General features: G+C 45.1%; 1 protein-coding gene across 5 annotated transcripts in view; it reads right to left on the bottom strand.

The window, feature by feature from the left end:
- tmem71 (transmembrane protein 71) overlaps positions 1–14,825 on the bottom strand; it is a 49,237-nt gene that overhangs the window by 19,636 nt on the left and 14,776 nt on the right. For 4 of the 5 annotated variants that reach the window (XM_059646367.1, XM_059646366.1, XM_059646368.1 and 1 more), the window contains 2 exons: positions 7,198–7,255; positions 4,937–5,146 (listed from right to left, as the gene is read on the bottom strand). In XM_059646367.1, coding sequence (XP_059502350.1) covers positions 4,937–5,146; positions 7,198–7,247 — 260 coding nt within the window. In that variant the 5' untranslated portion in view covers positions 7,248–7,255. The remainder of the gene's footprint in view (positions 1–4,936; positions 5,147–7,197; positions 7,256–14,825) is intronic. The other variant, XM_059646370.1, reaches the window with a different exon arrangement.

The raw sequence follows: 14,825 nt of genomic DNA, 5'->3' as shown, positions 1-14,825 counted from the left end.
ATCCATATATCGTTTGCTTGGTACAATCTACCTGTACTGCCCGTAAACAAAGCTTTTCACTGTATTTCAGTACATGTGACAATAAATCAATCAATTGAATGTTCTTTGATGTAGGTGACAAATTGCGAGAACCTTATGTCTCTCAGTGCCAACACACTGGAAGATGCCAGAATGATGGCATTATCCCCCTGACAAGATAACAAAGTGTGGAGCTGGATGAACACAGCAGGCCAAGCAGCATCTCAGGAGCACAAAAGCTGATGTTTCAGGCCTAGACCCTTCATCAGAGAGGGGGATGGGGAGAGGGAACTGGAATAAATAGAGAGGGGGAGGCGGACCGAAGATGGAGAGAAGATAGGTAGAGAGGAGAGTATAGATGAGGAGGTAGGGAGGGGATAGGTCAGTACAGGGAAGATGGACAGGTCAAGGAGGTGGGATGAGGTTAGTAGGTAGGAAATAGAGGTGCGGTTTGGGGTGGGAGGAAGGGATGGGTGAGAGGAAGAACAGGTTAGGGAAGCAGAGACAGGCTGGGCTGCTTTTGTGATGCAGTGGGGGTAGGGGACGAACTGGGCTGGTTTTGGGATGCAGTGGGGGGAGGGGAGATTTTAAAGCTGGTGAAGTCCACATTGATACCATTGGGCTGCAGGGTTCCCAAGCAGAATATGAGTTGCTGTTCCTGCAACCTTCGCGTGGCATCTTTGTGGCACTGCAGGAGGCCCATGATGGACATGTCGTCTGAGGAATGGAAGGGGGAGTTAAAATGGTTTACGACTGAGAGGTGCAGTTGTTTATTGCGAACCGAGCAGAGGTGTTCTGCAAGGCGGTCCCCAAGCCTCCGCTTTGTTTCCCCAATGTAGAGGAAGCCACACCAGGTACAATGGATACAGTATACCACATTGGCAGATGTGCAGGTGAACCTCCCCAAGAGGATCCCCCTCGTTCTCACATACCACCCCACCAAATGCATCATCCTCCGACACTTCCGCCATCTACAATCCGAAACCACCACCCAAGATGTTTTTCTATCCCTACCCTGTCTGCTTTCCGGAGAGACCACTCTCTCCATGACTTCCTTGTTCGCTCCACACTGCCCTCCAACCCCACCACACCCGGCACCTTCCGCTGCAACCGCAGGAAGTGCCACACTTGCCCCCACACCTCCTCCCTCACCCCCATCCCAGGCCCAAGATGACATTCCACATTAAGCAGAGGTTCACCTGCACATCTGCCAATGTGGTATACTGTATCCATTGTACCCGGTGTGGCTTCCTCTACATTGGGAAAACCAAGCGGAAGCTTGGGGACCGCTTTGCAGAACACCTCCGCTCGGTTTGCAACAAACAACTGCACCTTCCAGTCGCGAACCATTTTAACTCCCCCTCCCATTCTTCAGACGACATGTCCATCATGGGCCTCCTGCAGTGCCACAATGATGCCACCCGAAGGTTGCAGGAACAGCAACTCATATTCCGCTCGGGAACCCTGCAGCCCAATGGTATCAATGTGGACTTCACCAGCTTCAAAATCTCCCCTTCCCCCACCACATCCCAAAACCAGCCCAGTTCATCCCCTCCCCCCACTGCATCACACAACCAGCCCAGCTCATCCCCTCCCCCCACTGCATCCCAAAACCAGCCCAGCCTGTCTTTGCCTCCCTAACCTGTTCTTCCTCTCACCCATCCCTTCCTCCCACCTCAAGCCGCACCTCCATTTCCTACCTACTAACCTCATCCCACCTCCTTGACCTGTCCATCTTCCCTGTACTGACCTATCCCCTCCCTACCTCCCCACCTATACTCTCCTCTCCACCTATCTTCTTTACTCTCCATCTTCAGTCCGTCTCCCCCTCTCTCCCCATTTATTCCAGAACCCTCTCCCCATCCCCCTCTCTGATGAAGGGTCTAGGCCCGAAACGTCAGCTTTTGTGCTCCTGAGATGCTGCTTGGCCTGCTGTGTTCATCCAGCTCCATACTTTGTTATCTTGGATTCTTCAGCATCTGCAGTTCCCATTATCTCTTATCCCCTTGACAGTTGGGTGCCAGAATCCATGGTGGGACAGTAAGTATGGCTGGTCCTGGTAGATCATGCCCTGCCCTGCAGACCTCCTGTGGGGAAGATGGAGATCATCAAATTGGGCAGGGAGTTGAACTGCCAAAAACTGCTCTGGTTTTCATATCCAGTTTACTTGACAGCTAGTTTTTCAGTAAGATTGCACCTAGGCTATTTATGTGGTGAGCTGTGCTTTAACAAGGCATTTGATAAGTTATAATGTGTCATAGTCATAGAGTCACTGGGTCATTCAGCACGGAAACAGACCCTTCAGTCCAGCCTGTGTCAAAGTCTCCCCACCCCCGGCCTCATCCCAAGACCAACCCTCCTTTTCATCCCTGCCTCCTTGACCTGACACCTGTCCATCTTCTCTCCCACCTATCCGTTCCTTCCACCTCACCAACCAATCCCCACACTGCCTGCATGCACTCACTTATCACCATCCCACCTACCTTCCCTAACCCCACCCTCTTCTCTATTTATTTCAGAGCTCCCTTCCCACTCCCCCATTTCTGAGAATTGACCCGAAGTATCAACTTTCCTGTTCTTCTGAGGCTGCCTGGCCCGCTGTGCTCCTCCAGCTCCGCACTGTGTTATCTCTAATTTACGTATGCTTTCTTTGTCGTGTTCCTCTGTAGCCAAGTGAACTGTTACGTGCAGTTCACATCATTCGGGCATCTAGGATTCATTTTTCAAGATCTCTGTTTCCTTCTGGTAACAGTGTTTCTGTTCACAGATGGATTTAATTCCACTTCAACAGCTAGCACTTGTAAAGATAGCACACAGCACACTCCCAGATAAAGAGATCTAATTTGTGATGTCATATAGAAGTAACGTGACTGAGATGAACAAGAAAGCCTTTGTGAGCTTAAGAAACTCATTGGAAATCAGTACGAGCTTTCCTGCTCCTATGATGCTGCTTGGTCTGCTGTGTTCATCCAGCTCTACACCTTGTTATATCACAAGATGATACTCTCCTGGTTTCTATGGCTGATGGACAAATTACTGACTGAGGAGAAAAATAATATCTTCAACAACCTGGTTTGATTTCAAAACCAGTTTCGGGAGGTGCACTGCTGAAAAACTTTAGACCCTGTGAAAATGCAAATCTGAGGTTCTCTTCCTGAACATGGCTCTACCAAAGTAGCATAGGTCTCTGAGAGACATGGTCTACCTCACCATACTGTTCCTGCTCCTCAGGACATGGCAGCAGGCCAGTTTAAAACCACAGTGTCCCCAGAAGTGATCACAGTTGGATTGACAGGTTGTGCATGACCATGAGACACAATTTGATCAGGTTTCAGATCAAGGGTCCATGGATGTGCGTTCCAGTTTATTAAGAAGCAAAACTAAGCAGAATCAAAAGCAAACAGATTTCACTGGAACTTAAATAAAGAATGACTAATGTGAAGGTTGATGTTGTCATTGTGTGCTATCTCTGGGGACCTTCATCTGGCAGAACTCTATTCAAAAACCGATGAACTGTGTGCTCACAAGCTCTGTGTACGTGTAGTCAGTTACTGTTAAATTAACCCCATAAAGACATATGAAATAATAAGACCAATCACCAAAGTTGCTTCTCAAAGGGTATCAAAGCAGTTGCCTTTTAAAGTTGGCAATAGATTTTTAAAAATGCCTCTCTGACTATTTGCTCCACTGTTGAGATGGGGTTGATTGACAAATCTTTAAGCTCACTCAATTGTTGTGAATTTTGTACTGGAATCCTCTAACCATATCTTTATTGCTCAAGTTCAGCAGTTTGCTTGTTTCAATATGATCTATATCTTTTACTATTATAAAGACATGAAGCTCGTCTCTATTTAGCGCAAAAGTCAACACAACTAAACATGGACAAGGTGGTTTGACTGAATAGAGCAGTTTTATTTGTTTACGCTGGCAGTGTAATTTTGCACACAGCATTTTTGTAAATATGTAGCTCCAGCTTGGTAACCAAGACATTGCATGAAAACCATTGGATCTTCTGTGATGACAACCGTCAATTTAGTGAGACAGACATTTTGTCATGTAAATAAATGACTTGCATGTGTAAACATGGTTAGTAAATCTTCAGATGACATAAAAACTAGAGGGCATAGGTCTAAAATGAGAGGGGAAAGATTTTAAAGCAACTAAGGGGTAACGTTTTCATGCACAGGGTGGTGCGTGTATGGAACGGGCTGCCAGAGGAAGTGGTGGAGCCTGGGATGATTACAACATTTAATAAGTACATGAATAGGGAGGGCTTTGAAGGGTATGGGAAAAATGCTGGAAAATGGGACTAGATTAATGCAGGATTTCTGGATGGCATGGATGATTTGGACCGAAGGATTAGTTTTTGTGCTGTATATCTCCATGACTCTATGACTTCCAACATTTTCCTCCTATATTGAATAAGCTCTCATATTGAATAAATAGACCATAAGAGATCAGAAGTGAAGTAGGCCATTCAGCCCCTTGAGCATGCTCCACCATTCAATAGGATTATGGGTGATCCGACATTCCCATCGTCTACTTTCCTGTGTTTTTTCCATCACCCTTGGTTCCCCTTGATCAAGAATCTAGCTATGTCAGCCTTAATGTACACAAGGACTGCCACTACAGTTCTCTGTGGCAGGCAGTTCAAACACTCACAACCGTCAGATAAGAAATTCCTCCTCATCTCGGTGTTAAATTAATGCCCTTCAGTCAAATAGATCTGAAAGCAGTGCTCAATGATACTGAAAGTGAACAAAATGATAGGACACACAGTGCAATCTCAGTATTTGGACTGTGTTGTTCAGTCTACTGAAGATAGACATTGTTTCAAAACCTGTGACAAACCTGTGACCAACCTGTGCAGGTGATTGTAATACAGCCATCAGGCACATTTATCAAACGAGATACTCACCGTACAAGATTTTCCTTGTAACTGATGTTTATTTTGGATGGTATGAAAGTGAGATTTCCCTCCTCATCCACGAAACTCTCTTCACTTAGATCATAATAGCCATTTGTTAGCAAGCGAGGGCTCCGACGGCATGTACAGGGGGAGCCACTCAGCGGATTTAGGTACCATGGTGAACAAGAGTTTTCACTGGTCATCAATGATAACTTCGAGCTGACAAAATACAATCAAGAAAAGAAGCAAGAAGACATTAATAACTGATAGTTTGCACACAGAACAAACTATCACTTAGAAATAGTGGTGGGGCAAAGTGAATCATTGTAATTGCTCTCACAATTAGCATGTGCCACAGGGTTCAGCTTGGGAATAATCTGATGAAGTCCATGCAGACAAAATTGACTGTGGCCCAGGTAGAAGATAAGATGCTATTCTTCAAATTCATGTTCTCAGTCACTGTGACACAATACCTTCTCACCTCTCATAAAATCCCTTCAGTGTGGGAACAGGCCCGACAGTCCAACAAGTCCACACTGACCCTCAGAGCATCCCATCCAGACCCATGCCCCTAATCTACTCACTCCTGAACACTATACGCAAATTTTTTTGGCCAATCCACCTAGCTGCACATCTTTGGACTGTGGGAAGAAACCAGAGCACCCGAAGGAAACTCATGCAGATGCGGGGAGAACGTGCAAACTCCACACAGACAGTCGCCCGAGGGTGAAATTGAACCCAAGGCCCTGGCGCTGTGAGGCAGCAGTGCTAACCTCTGAGCCACTGTGCTGCCTTTAAACAGAAACCATTTCATATTTCAAACCTTATCTAATACGCTCACAACAGTCTGTCCTGTCATCCATTTGAACATAGAAATTGTTGAGTCCTTAAAGACAGAAATTAATATTCTATGTTCTGGTGAGAACTAGTGTCGTTGCAATTACTAGCCAACCAGGTACTTACGCTGAGATGACTGGGCCTCCTATGTATTCAAGCTCCATTCAGATATAGTTATGGATGGGAACTTCCAAGTGGCGGTGTTCCCACGTAGCTGCTACTCTTGTTCTTTTAGGTGGCAGTGGTCATGTGTTTGGAAGGTACTCTAAAAATCTTTTGCTGAAATTTTGCAGTGCATTTTGCAGATAGAAGACACTGCTGCTACTGAGCTTCGGTGGTGGAGGGGCTGAACCTTTGCAGATGAGGAACCAATTACGTCGGCTGCTCTGTCTTGGATGATGTCAAGCTTCTAGCATACAGTAGGAGCTGCACCCATACAGGCAAGTGAGGTTTATCCCATTATTTCTGACTTATGTTGTAGACCATGGACAGGATTTAGGAAGTCAAGCATCAGAGCTGGCCATTGAATTAAGTGCATTTGGGAGGGGACAATAAATTTTGCCTCGAGTGATTGATCACCTCAATTTACACCAATCCATATAAGCACTAATAAAGCAGTTAATCTCCAGTGAGATGGTACCACAATGGGGCATTTTGGCTGTCCTGTACAAACAGATAAGGCAACTCTATTTTCCCTTTCACCAGGAAGAATGTTCCTATCCAACACACTGTAGTCCCATTTCTATGAGGTACAATTGTGATAAAATAACACAAGGTCTCTTTTCTGCCCAAAAAATGAAAAAATGCTGGTTAACTAAGCCCATGAACTCTGCACCCATTATACAAACACTAAATATCCAAACATAATTTTGGATAGAATTTTATTCCAGGGAAGAAATTTATCTGGCAAATCTAGCCCCCTCAGCATGATAAATGTTGCATAGAAATATCACTGGTGTTCAATTAATAGAAACTGGCTCATTTTGGGGGTCAGCACCCAGAATCTCAGAAAACAAACCAACCATTCAGCTCCTTCAAAACTATTCCACTATTCAATCCTATCATGGCTGAAAAAGAAAGAGGATGCCTGTAAATATGAAATGTAAACACAGCATTCTCAAAACACGTGGTTGGCCAGTCAGCATCCAAAAATAAAGCAAAACTAATATTTCAGGTGGAGACAATTAAAACCGAATCAATTTTCTCTCAGATCTGTATACTCCTAGCGCTTTCTGACGTTATTGTAATATAACAGTACACCAAATGTTCCATGTGCAAAAAAAATTCTCATGTTTCAAATTGCCTAACTACAGACATTGTTGACAAATAACGGCATCTCCCCAGTAAAACAAGATATCTTCTGAATTAACTACATCCCAACCAATGCTATAAAGCATGAAAGCTAAGATATGCATCATTGTGCTTCAAATTACCTCTGGAGAGTCTCTTTAGTAGACAGCTCTTGTTGAAGATCTGGGAACATCTGTGCAACTGTAACAAAGGACAAATAGTTCGAGATACGGTGAGAAAGCCAAACCGAAAACAATCTTGCTGATAATAACCTGACTGCATCCATTTATACAAGTCCAGTTTATGTGCAGGGAAACATCGCTAAATAGTAAAACATCAGATGTACAAATGAGTGGTGATAATCAGGTAAAGAAAATTGAAAAGAGTGTGTGAGCCTAGTGTAAAGAGACACTTTAAACTTTAGAAGTGCAGTCTGTTTTACAATAGAAATCTTTCTGGGGAGCAAAAAAAGCTAAAACATTGTCAGTTAGGGAGACTGACAAGTGGAATGAAGCACAATTCTTCTAGTGGCAATATCAACAGCCTCAATCCCTCCCCCAAAGCATTATACTCGGCCATAGCACATAGCTTCTGCTGAAAGAGTAGCAAATACTGAACCAGGTCATTCTCCCTGATTCAAGGCTCTGGCTTTGGCACTCATGCTCCTGCACATTCAAAAGGAGCTGACTGAATGGCTGACTGCCAAAAGCAACTAATGGTGAGGGCAAGGGAAGTAGGGATACATCAGAGGAAGGCAGAATTGTCAGTGGTTTCAAGGTGAAGTATAGGGAGAGGGAGAGGAGGTGAGGACTTGGTGCGATTTGAACACTAGGATGAATATTGTAAGTCAGGGACTAGCACGGGGTGATGGGGCAACAGGACTTGCCACTATCAAGATATGGGGCGGAAAAGTATTAGAGGTGTTCAAGTTTATGGAGGCAAAGTCTTGAAAATGACTTGTTAAGAAATGAACTAGTTGGTTCTGGGGTAACAGATATAGGGATAACGATTTCAACATCGAATTGTCTGAAGCAGGGCCTGATACTGCCAATATTTTTCCTCTTTCAGAGAAGGAGCGGGAGCAGCAGAGGAAGTGACGAGGACCAGAGGGGCAGCCGGGAAGGAAAGCAGTGACCATATATATCAGCAAGGCGGCTAAACCCGAGACTCTACAACTGTAGAGTCTCCCACCCGCCCTCCTCCTCTAACCTAGTTAATAAGGTAAGGTTCATTCTAAACTTTCTCTATTGAATATAAGTTTGTTATTAATTTGTTATTATTACTTGACGTAAGCTTTCTACTTTAGTATTGAGTGGGTGTTCAGATAAGTGGGGTATGGATGCTAGGGCAGTTGCTTGCTCCTCCTGCAGAATGTGGCAGTTGGGAGATGTGGCACACGTCTCCGCTGGCTACATCTGCGGGAAGTGCACCCAACTACAGCTCCTTGAAAACCGTGTTAGGGAAATGGAGCTGGAGCTGGATGAACTACGGATCATTCGGGAGGCAGAGGGGGTAATTGAGAGGAGTTATCGGGAGTTGGTCACTCCTAAGGCTCAGGACGAGGATAGATGGGTTACAGTTAGGGGGAGGAAAGGGGACAGACAGATAGTGCAGAGATCCCCTGTGGGCATTCCCCTCAGCAATAAGTATACCGTTTTGGATACTGCTGGGGGGGATGACCTACCACAGGAAAGCCATAGTAGTCAGTTCTCTGGCACTGAGCCTGACACTGTGGCAAAGAAGGGAAGGGGGCAGAATAGAAAAGTACTCGTGGTAGGGGACTCGATAGTTAGGGGAATCGACAGGAGATTTTGTGGTCAAGATCGGGATTCCCGGAAGGTATGTTGCCTCCCTGGTGCCAGGGTCCGGGACGTCTCCGATCGGGTGTATAAGGTTCTAAAAGGGGAGGGCGAACAGCCAGAAATCGTGTTACATATTGGCACAAATGATATAGCCAGAAATAGGATTGAGGATATAAAAAGTGATTTCAGGGAGTTAGGATGGAAGCTGCAGAGCAGGACGAACAGAGTAGTGTTCTCTGGTTTACTACCGGTGCCACGAGATAGCGAGGTGAGGAACAGGGAGCGGGCGCAGCTGAACACGTGGCTACGCAGCTGATGTAGGAGGGAGGGCTTCAGATATGCAGATAATTGGGATGCCTTCTGGGGAAGGTGGGACCTGTACAAGAAGGACGGGTTGCATCTGAACTGGAAGGGGACCAATGTCCTGGGTGGAAGGTTTGCTTGAGTAGTTCGAGAGGGTTTAAACTAGTATGGCAGGGGGGTGGGAACCTGAGCTGTATACCAGAGGTGAGCGTTGATGCAGGTGAGGCAGTAGCAAGAGGTAGACCAGCTAGTGGGAAGGATTTTCCTGGGAAGGAACCAAGGGATCAGTTAAAGTGTGTTTGCTTTAATGCAAGGAGTATCAGGAATAAAAGTGATGAACTTAGAGCATGGATCAGTACCTGGTGCTATGATGTTGTGGCCATAACAGAGACATGGGTTTCTCATGGGCAGGAATGGTTGCTGGATCTTCCAGGGTTTAGAACATTTAAAAAGAATAGGGAGGGGGGAAAAAGAGGAGGGCGTGTAGCACTACTAATCAGAGAGGGTATCACAGCTACAGAAGCTTCCATTGTCGAGGAAGATCTGCCTACCGAGTCAGTATGGGTGGAAATTAGGAACAGCACGGGAGTAGTCACCTCGTTAGGGGTTTACTACAGGTCCCCCAATAGCAGCAGGGAGATTGAAGAAAGCATAGATCGGCAGATTTTGGAAAAGTGTGGACGCAGTAGGGTTGTTGTAATGGGTGACTTTAACTTTCCTAATATTGATTGGAACCTCCTTCGAGCAGAAGATTTGAATGGAGCTGTTTTTGTAAGGTGTGTTCAGGAGAGTTTCCTAACGCAGTACGTTGACAGGCCGACGAGGGGAGAGGCCATTCTAGACTTGGTGCTCGGAAACGAACCGGGGCAGGTATCAGATCTTGTGGTGGGAGAGCATTTTGGTGATAGTGACCATAACTGCCTCACATTCTACATAGCTATGGAGAAGGAGAGGATTAGGCAAAATGGGAGGATATTTAATTGGGGAAGAGGAAACTATAATGCGATTAGACATGAGTTAGGAAGCATGGACTGGGAGCAGTTGTTCCATGGTAAGGGAACTATAGACATGTGGAGACTGTTTAAGGAACAGTTGTTGCGAGTGATGAGTAAATATGTCCCTCTGAGACAGGCAAGAACCTTGGATGACGAGAGCGGTGGAGCTTCTTGTGAAAAGGAAGAAGGTAGCTTACATAAGGTGGAGGAAGCTAGGGTCAAGTTCAGCTAGAGAGGATTACATGCAGGCAAGGAAGGAGCTCAAAAATGGTCTGAGGAGAGCCAGGAGGGGGCACGAGAAAGGCTTGGCAGAAGGAATCCGGGAAAACACAAAGGCATTTTACACTTACGTGAGGAATAAGAGAATGATCAAGGAAAGAGTAGGGCCGATCAGGGATAGCATAGGGAACTTGTGTGTGGAGCCTGAGGAGGTAGGGGAAGCCCTAAATGAGTTTTTTGCTTCTGTCTTTACGAAAGAAACGAACTTTGTAGTGAATGAAACCTTTGAAGAGCAGGTGTGCATGCTGGAATGGATAGAGATAGAGGAAGCTGATGTGCTGAAAATTTAGTCAAACATTAAGATTGACAAGTCGCCAGGCCCGGACCAGATTTGTCCTCGGCTGCTTTGGGAAGCGAGAAATGCAATTGCTTCGCCACTTGCGAAGATCTTTGCATCCTCGCTCTCCACTGGAGTCGTACCTGAGGACTGGAGAGAGGCAAATGTAATTCCTCTCTTCAAGCAAGGAAATAGGGAAATCCCCGGCAATTATAGACCAGTAAGTCTCACGTCTGTCGTCTGCAAGGTGTTAGAAAGGATTCTGAGGGATAAGATTTATGACCATCTGGAAGAGCATGGCTTGATCAAATACAGTCAACACGGCTTTGTGAGGGGTAGGTCATGCCTTACAAACCTTATCGAGTTTTTTGAGGATGTGACTAGAAAAGTTGATGAGGGTCGAGCTGTGGATGTGGTGTATATGGACTTCAGTAAGGCATTTGATAAGGTTCCCCATGGTAGGCTCATTCAGAAGGTCAGGAGGAATGGGATACAGGGGAACTTAGCTGCTTGGATACAGAATTGGCTGGCCAACAGAAGACAGCGAGTGGTAGTAGAAGGAAAATATTCTGCCTGGAAGTCAGTGGTGAGTGGGGTTCCACAGGGCTCTGTCCTTGGGCCTCTACTGTTTGTAATTTTTATTAATGACTTGGACGAGGGGATTGAAGGATGGGTCAGCAAGTTTGCAGACGACACAAAGGTCGGAGGTGTCGTTGACAGTGTAGAGGGCTGTTGTAGGCTGCAGCGGGACATTGACAGGATGCAGAGATGGGCTGAGAGGTGGCAGATGGAGTTCAACCTGGATAAATGCGAGGTGATGCATTTTGGAAGGTCGAATTTGAAAGCTGAGTACAGGATTAAGGATAGGATTCTTGGCAGCGTGGAGGAACAGAGGGATCTTGGTGTGCAGATACATAGATCCCTTAAAATGGCCACCCAAGTGGACAGGGTTGTTAAGAAAGCATATGGTGTTTTGGCTTTCATTAACAGGGGGATTGAGTTTAAGAGTCGTGAGATCTTGTTGCAGCTCTATAAAACTTTGGTTAGACCGCACTTGGAATACTGCGTCCAGTTCTGGGCGCCCTATTATAGGAAAGATGTGGATGCTTTGGAGAGGGTTCAGAGGAGGTTTACCAGGATGCTGCCTGGACTGGAGGGCTTATCTTATGAAGAGAGGTTGACTGAGCTCGGTCTCTTTTCATTGGAGAAAAGGAGGAGGAGAGGGGACCTAATTGAGGTATACAAGATAATGAGAGGCATAGATAGAGTTGATAGCCAGAGACTATTTCCCAGGGCAGAAATGGCTAGCATGAGGGGTCATAGTTTTAAGCTGGTTGGTGGAAAGTATAGAGGGGATGTCAGAGGCAGGTTCTTTACGCAGAGAGTTGTGAGAGCATGGAATGCGTTGCCAGCAGCAGTTGTGGAAGCAAGGTCATTGGGGTCATTTAAGAGACTGCTGGACATGTATATGGTCACAGAAATTTGAGGGTGCATACATGAGGATCAATGGTCGGCAGAACATTGTGGGCTGAAGGGCCTGTTCTGTGCTGTACTGTTCTATGTTCTATGTTCTATTAGTGAAACTTACATACTTTTGCTATAAAAACTGAATGATGATACAGAGAAAATGCATGATATTTTCAGTAATTGAATACTGAACAAAATGTAGCTATACAGAGCAGTGCAATGGATATTCTTTCTAACCAAGGGATGAAGTAAACTGATGCTTGTCCAGTCTTCAACAGTCAAACACTGGATGAAGTCTATAAGAAGATCATTTAAAATTAAATATACACAAATGATTCAGATGTATATTCAGCAATTCACACTGAAGTATCACACCTTAACAAAATCCTGGGTAACAGCAACAAGACTAAGCAATAGCTCTGGAATTTTTGGATTCCTAACACAAAAAAAAAGAACATTTGTTTACAAAAAGTGCTGGCTTTGCCTGGACTTACCAGCTATCACCCTATGAGAATAATTGGTCACATTCTGCATAGAGTCTGCATCTGCTGAAGCATGCACTGCATTTGCTACCTCTGGTGCAGTTGGTGCTACTTTTTAAGCATCGCATCAGAAAAGTAAAAATAAGATTTAAAAAAAGACAGCAAGCAACCACAGGATACAGAATGGCCAACTGTCAGTGTGATCTCACAAGCCTGGATCAGAAATGCTTCCTGAACCCACCCAATTGGGAATGAATCTTGAAGCATTTCCAAAGGATTTCACAGTTTCTATCTTGTTGGTATTATTACATCAGAAGCAGCTGGGGAGTTTGGGCAGGGAGAAATGTGAGGTAATGCATTTTGGAAGGTCTAATCCAACTGGAAAATATACAGTAAATGGCAGAACCGTTCAGAGTACTGATAGGCAGAGGGATCTGGGTGTACAGGTACATAGGTCACTGAAAGTAGCAATGCAGATGGGGAAGATGGTCAATAAGGCATACGGCATGCATGCCTTCATTGGCCAGGGCACTGAATTTAAAAATTAGCAGGTAATGTTGTAGATTTATAGAACCTTAGTTAGGCCACTTTTGGAATATTGTGTTCAATTCTGGTTGCCACACTACCAGAAGGATGTGGTGGCTTTGGAGAGGGTACAGAATAGAATTACCAGGATGTTGCCCGGTATGGAGGGCATTAGCAATGAGGAGAGGTTGGAGAAACTAGCGTTGCTCTCACTGGAATGACAGAGGTTGAGGGGCAACCTGATAGAGGCCTACAAGATTACGAAGGGCATGGACTGAGTGGGCAGTCAGAAGCCTTTTCGCAGGATGGAACAGCCAGTTACCAGGGGCCATAGGTTTAAGGTGCAAGGGGTAAGGTTTAAAGGTGATGTATGAGGGAGGGTTTTTTTTACACAGAGGGTCGTGGGTGCTTGGAACTCACTGCTGGAGGTATTGGAAGCAGATACAATGGTGATTTTTAAAGGACGCCTTGACAAATGCATGAATTGGATGGGAATAGAGGGATACGGTCCCCAGAAGGGTAGGGGGTTTTAGTTGTGACGGGCAGCGTGTCAGTGCAGGATTAGAGGGCTGAAGGGCCTGTTCCTGTACTGTAATTTTCTTTGTTCTTGAGAAGGAAGACAATATAGATCAGCTTCTAAAGGAATTGTTTGTTTTGATTTTTGATCAGCACAAAAATTCCTCAGGACTTTGGACTTTGCCAGAGTAAAACGGTAATATCAAATTCTGCACACCGTGTGTGCATTTCACTGTCCATTCATAACCATTGAAGTCAAAAGATAAGTAAGGTATAAAATGGAGAGCCAATTTGATACCACCCATTTACTGCCAAAGTTATAATTACCTACAATTAGGTAAAAGTTTGAGCAGCTTTGTTGGGCATTAATGAGGTGATAAGATCATCCACTCTATTTTTGATTGTATTACCGCCCTGCTAACTTCAATATCATCACCATTTTAACATGTTTACGCCGATAGCTTCAGTCTATGCAGTGAGGGGTGACTGGTCCATCAGTTCCAGAGGCATCAGTAAAGAAGTGACCCCAAGTAAAGTCCAGAATTGCAGAGGTGCAGCAGTGTCTCTTCAAGGGGCTTAACAAATATTCTGGATCACTACCACACCAGGACATCAATCCTCTATGGCTATGACCACAGCCTTCAGTTCCATCCTAGTGGCAGCTCTGTTGCACTTTGCTGTGCCAAAACTAACAGTGTCATGCACTGAAGCACCTCTTTGACATCCTACAGTCACCCAGCCAAGCAAAGACCTCAATACCGAGGCTGCCACATCAGCGGCCTAACGTCAAAGCCCTTTACTACAGCAGTACGATAGATCAGCCTGAGACAATCCTACATGACTACAGTGGTGGGTCCAGGCATAATACACATCTTGTGACAGCCCCAAAGTTAAAGGTGGAGAACTTTCTCTGAAGCGTGAGCTGATGGATGCCTTTAAAATTATTACGCAGTTGATAGGGCGAATACAGAGTCTCCATTTGCAGGTGGAAACAGCTAGGAATAATAAATATAAAAGTAAATAAATTCAAAAAGGAATAGCTATATTCAAAGAATCATTAGAATGTGGAGCCCGCTGTCAGGGTAAGGCAATAATTTAGAAACTACTGAAGAGGAAGCTAGAAAC

Source organism: Stegostoma tigrinum, chromosome 5 (assembly GCF_030684315.1).
Source record: "Stegostoma tigrinum isolate sSteTig4 chromosome 5, sSteTig4.hap1, whole genome shotgun sequence".
Lineage (NCBI taxonomy): Eukaryota > Metazoa > Chordata > Chondrichthyes > Orectolobiformes > Stegostomatidae > Stegostoma > Stegostoma tigrinum.
This window is presented reverse-complemented; position numbering and strand designations above follow the sequence as displayed.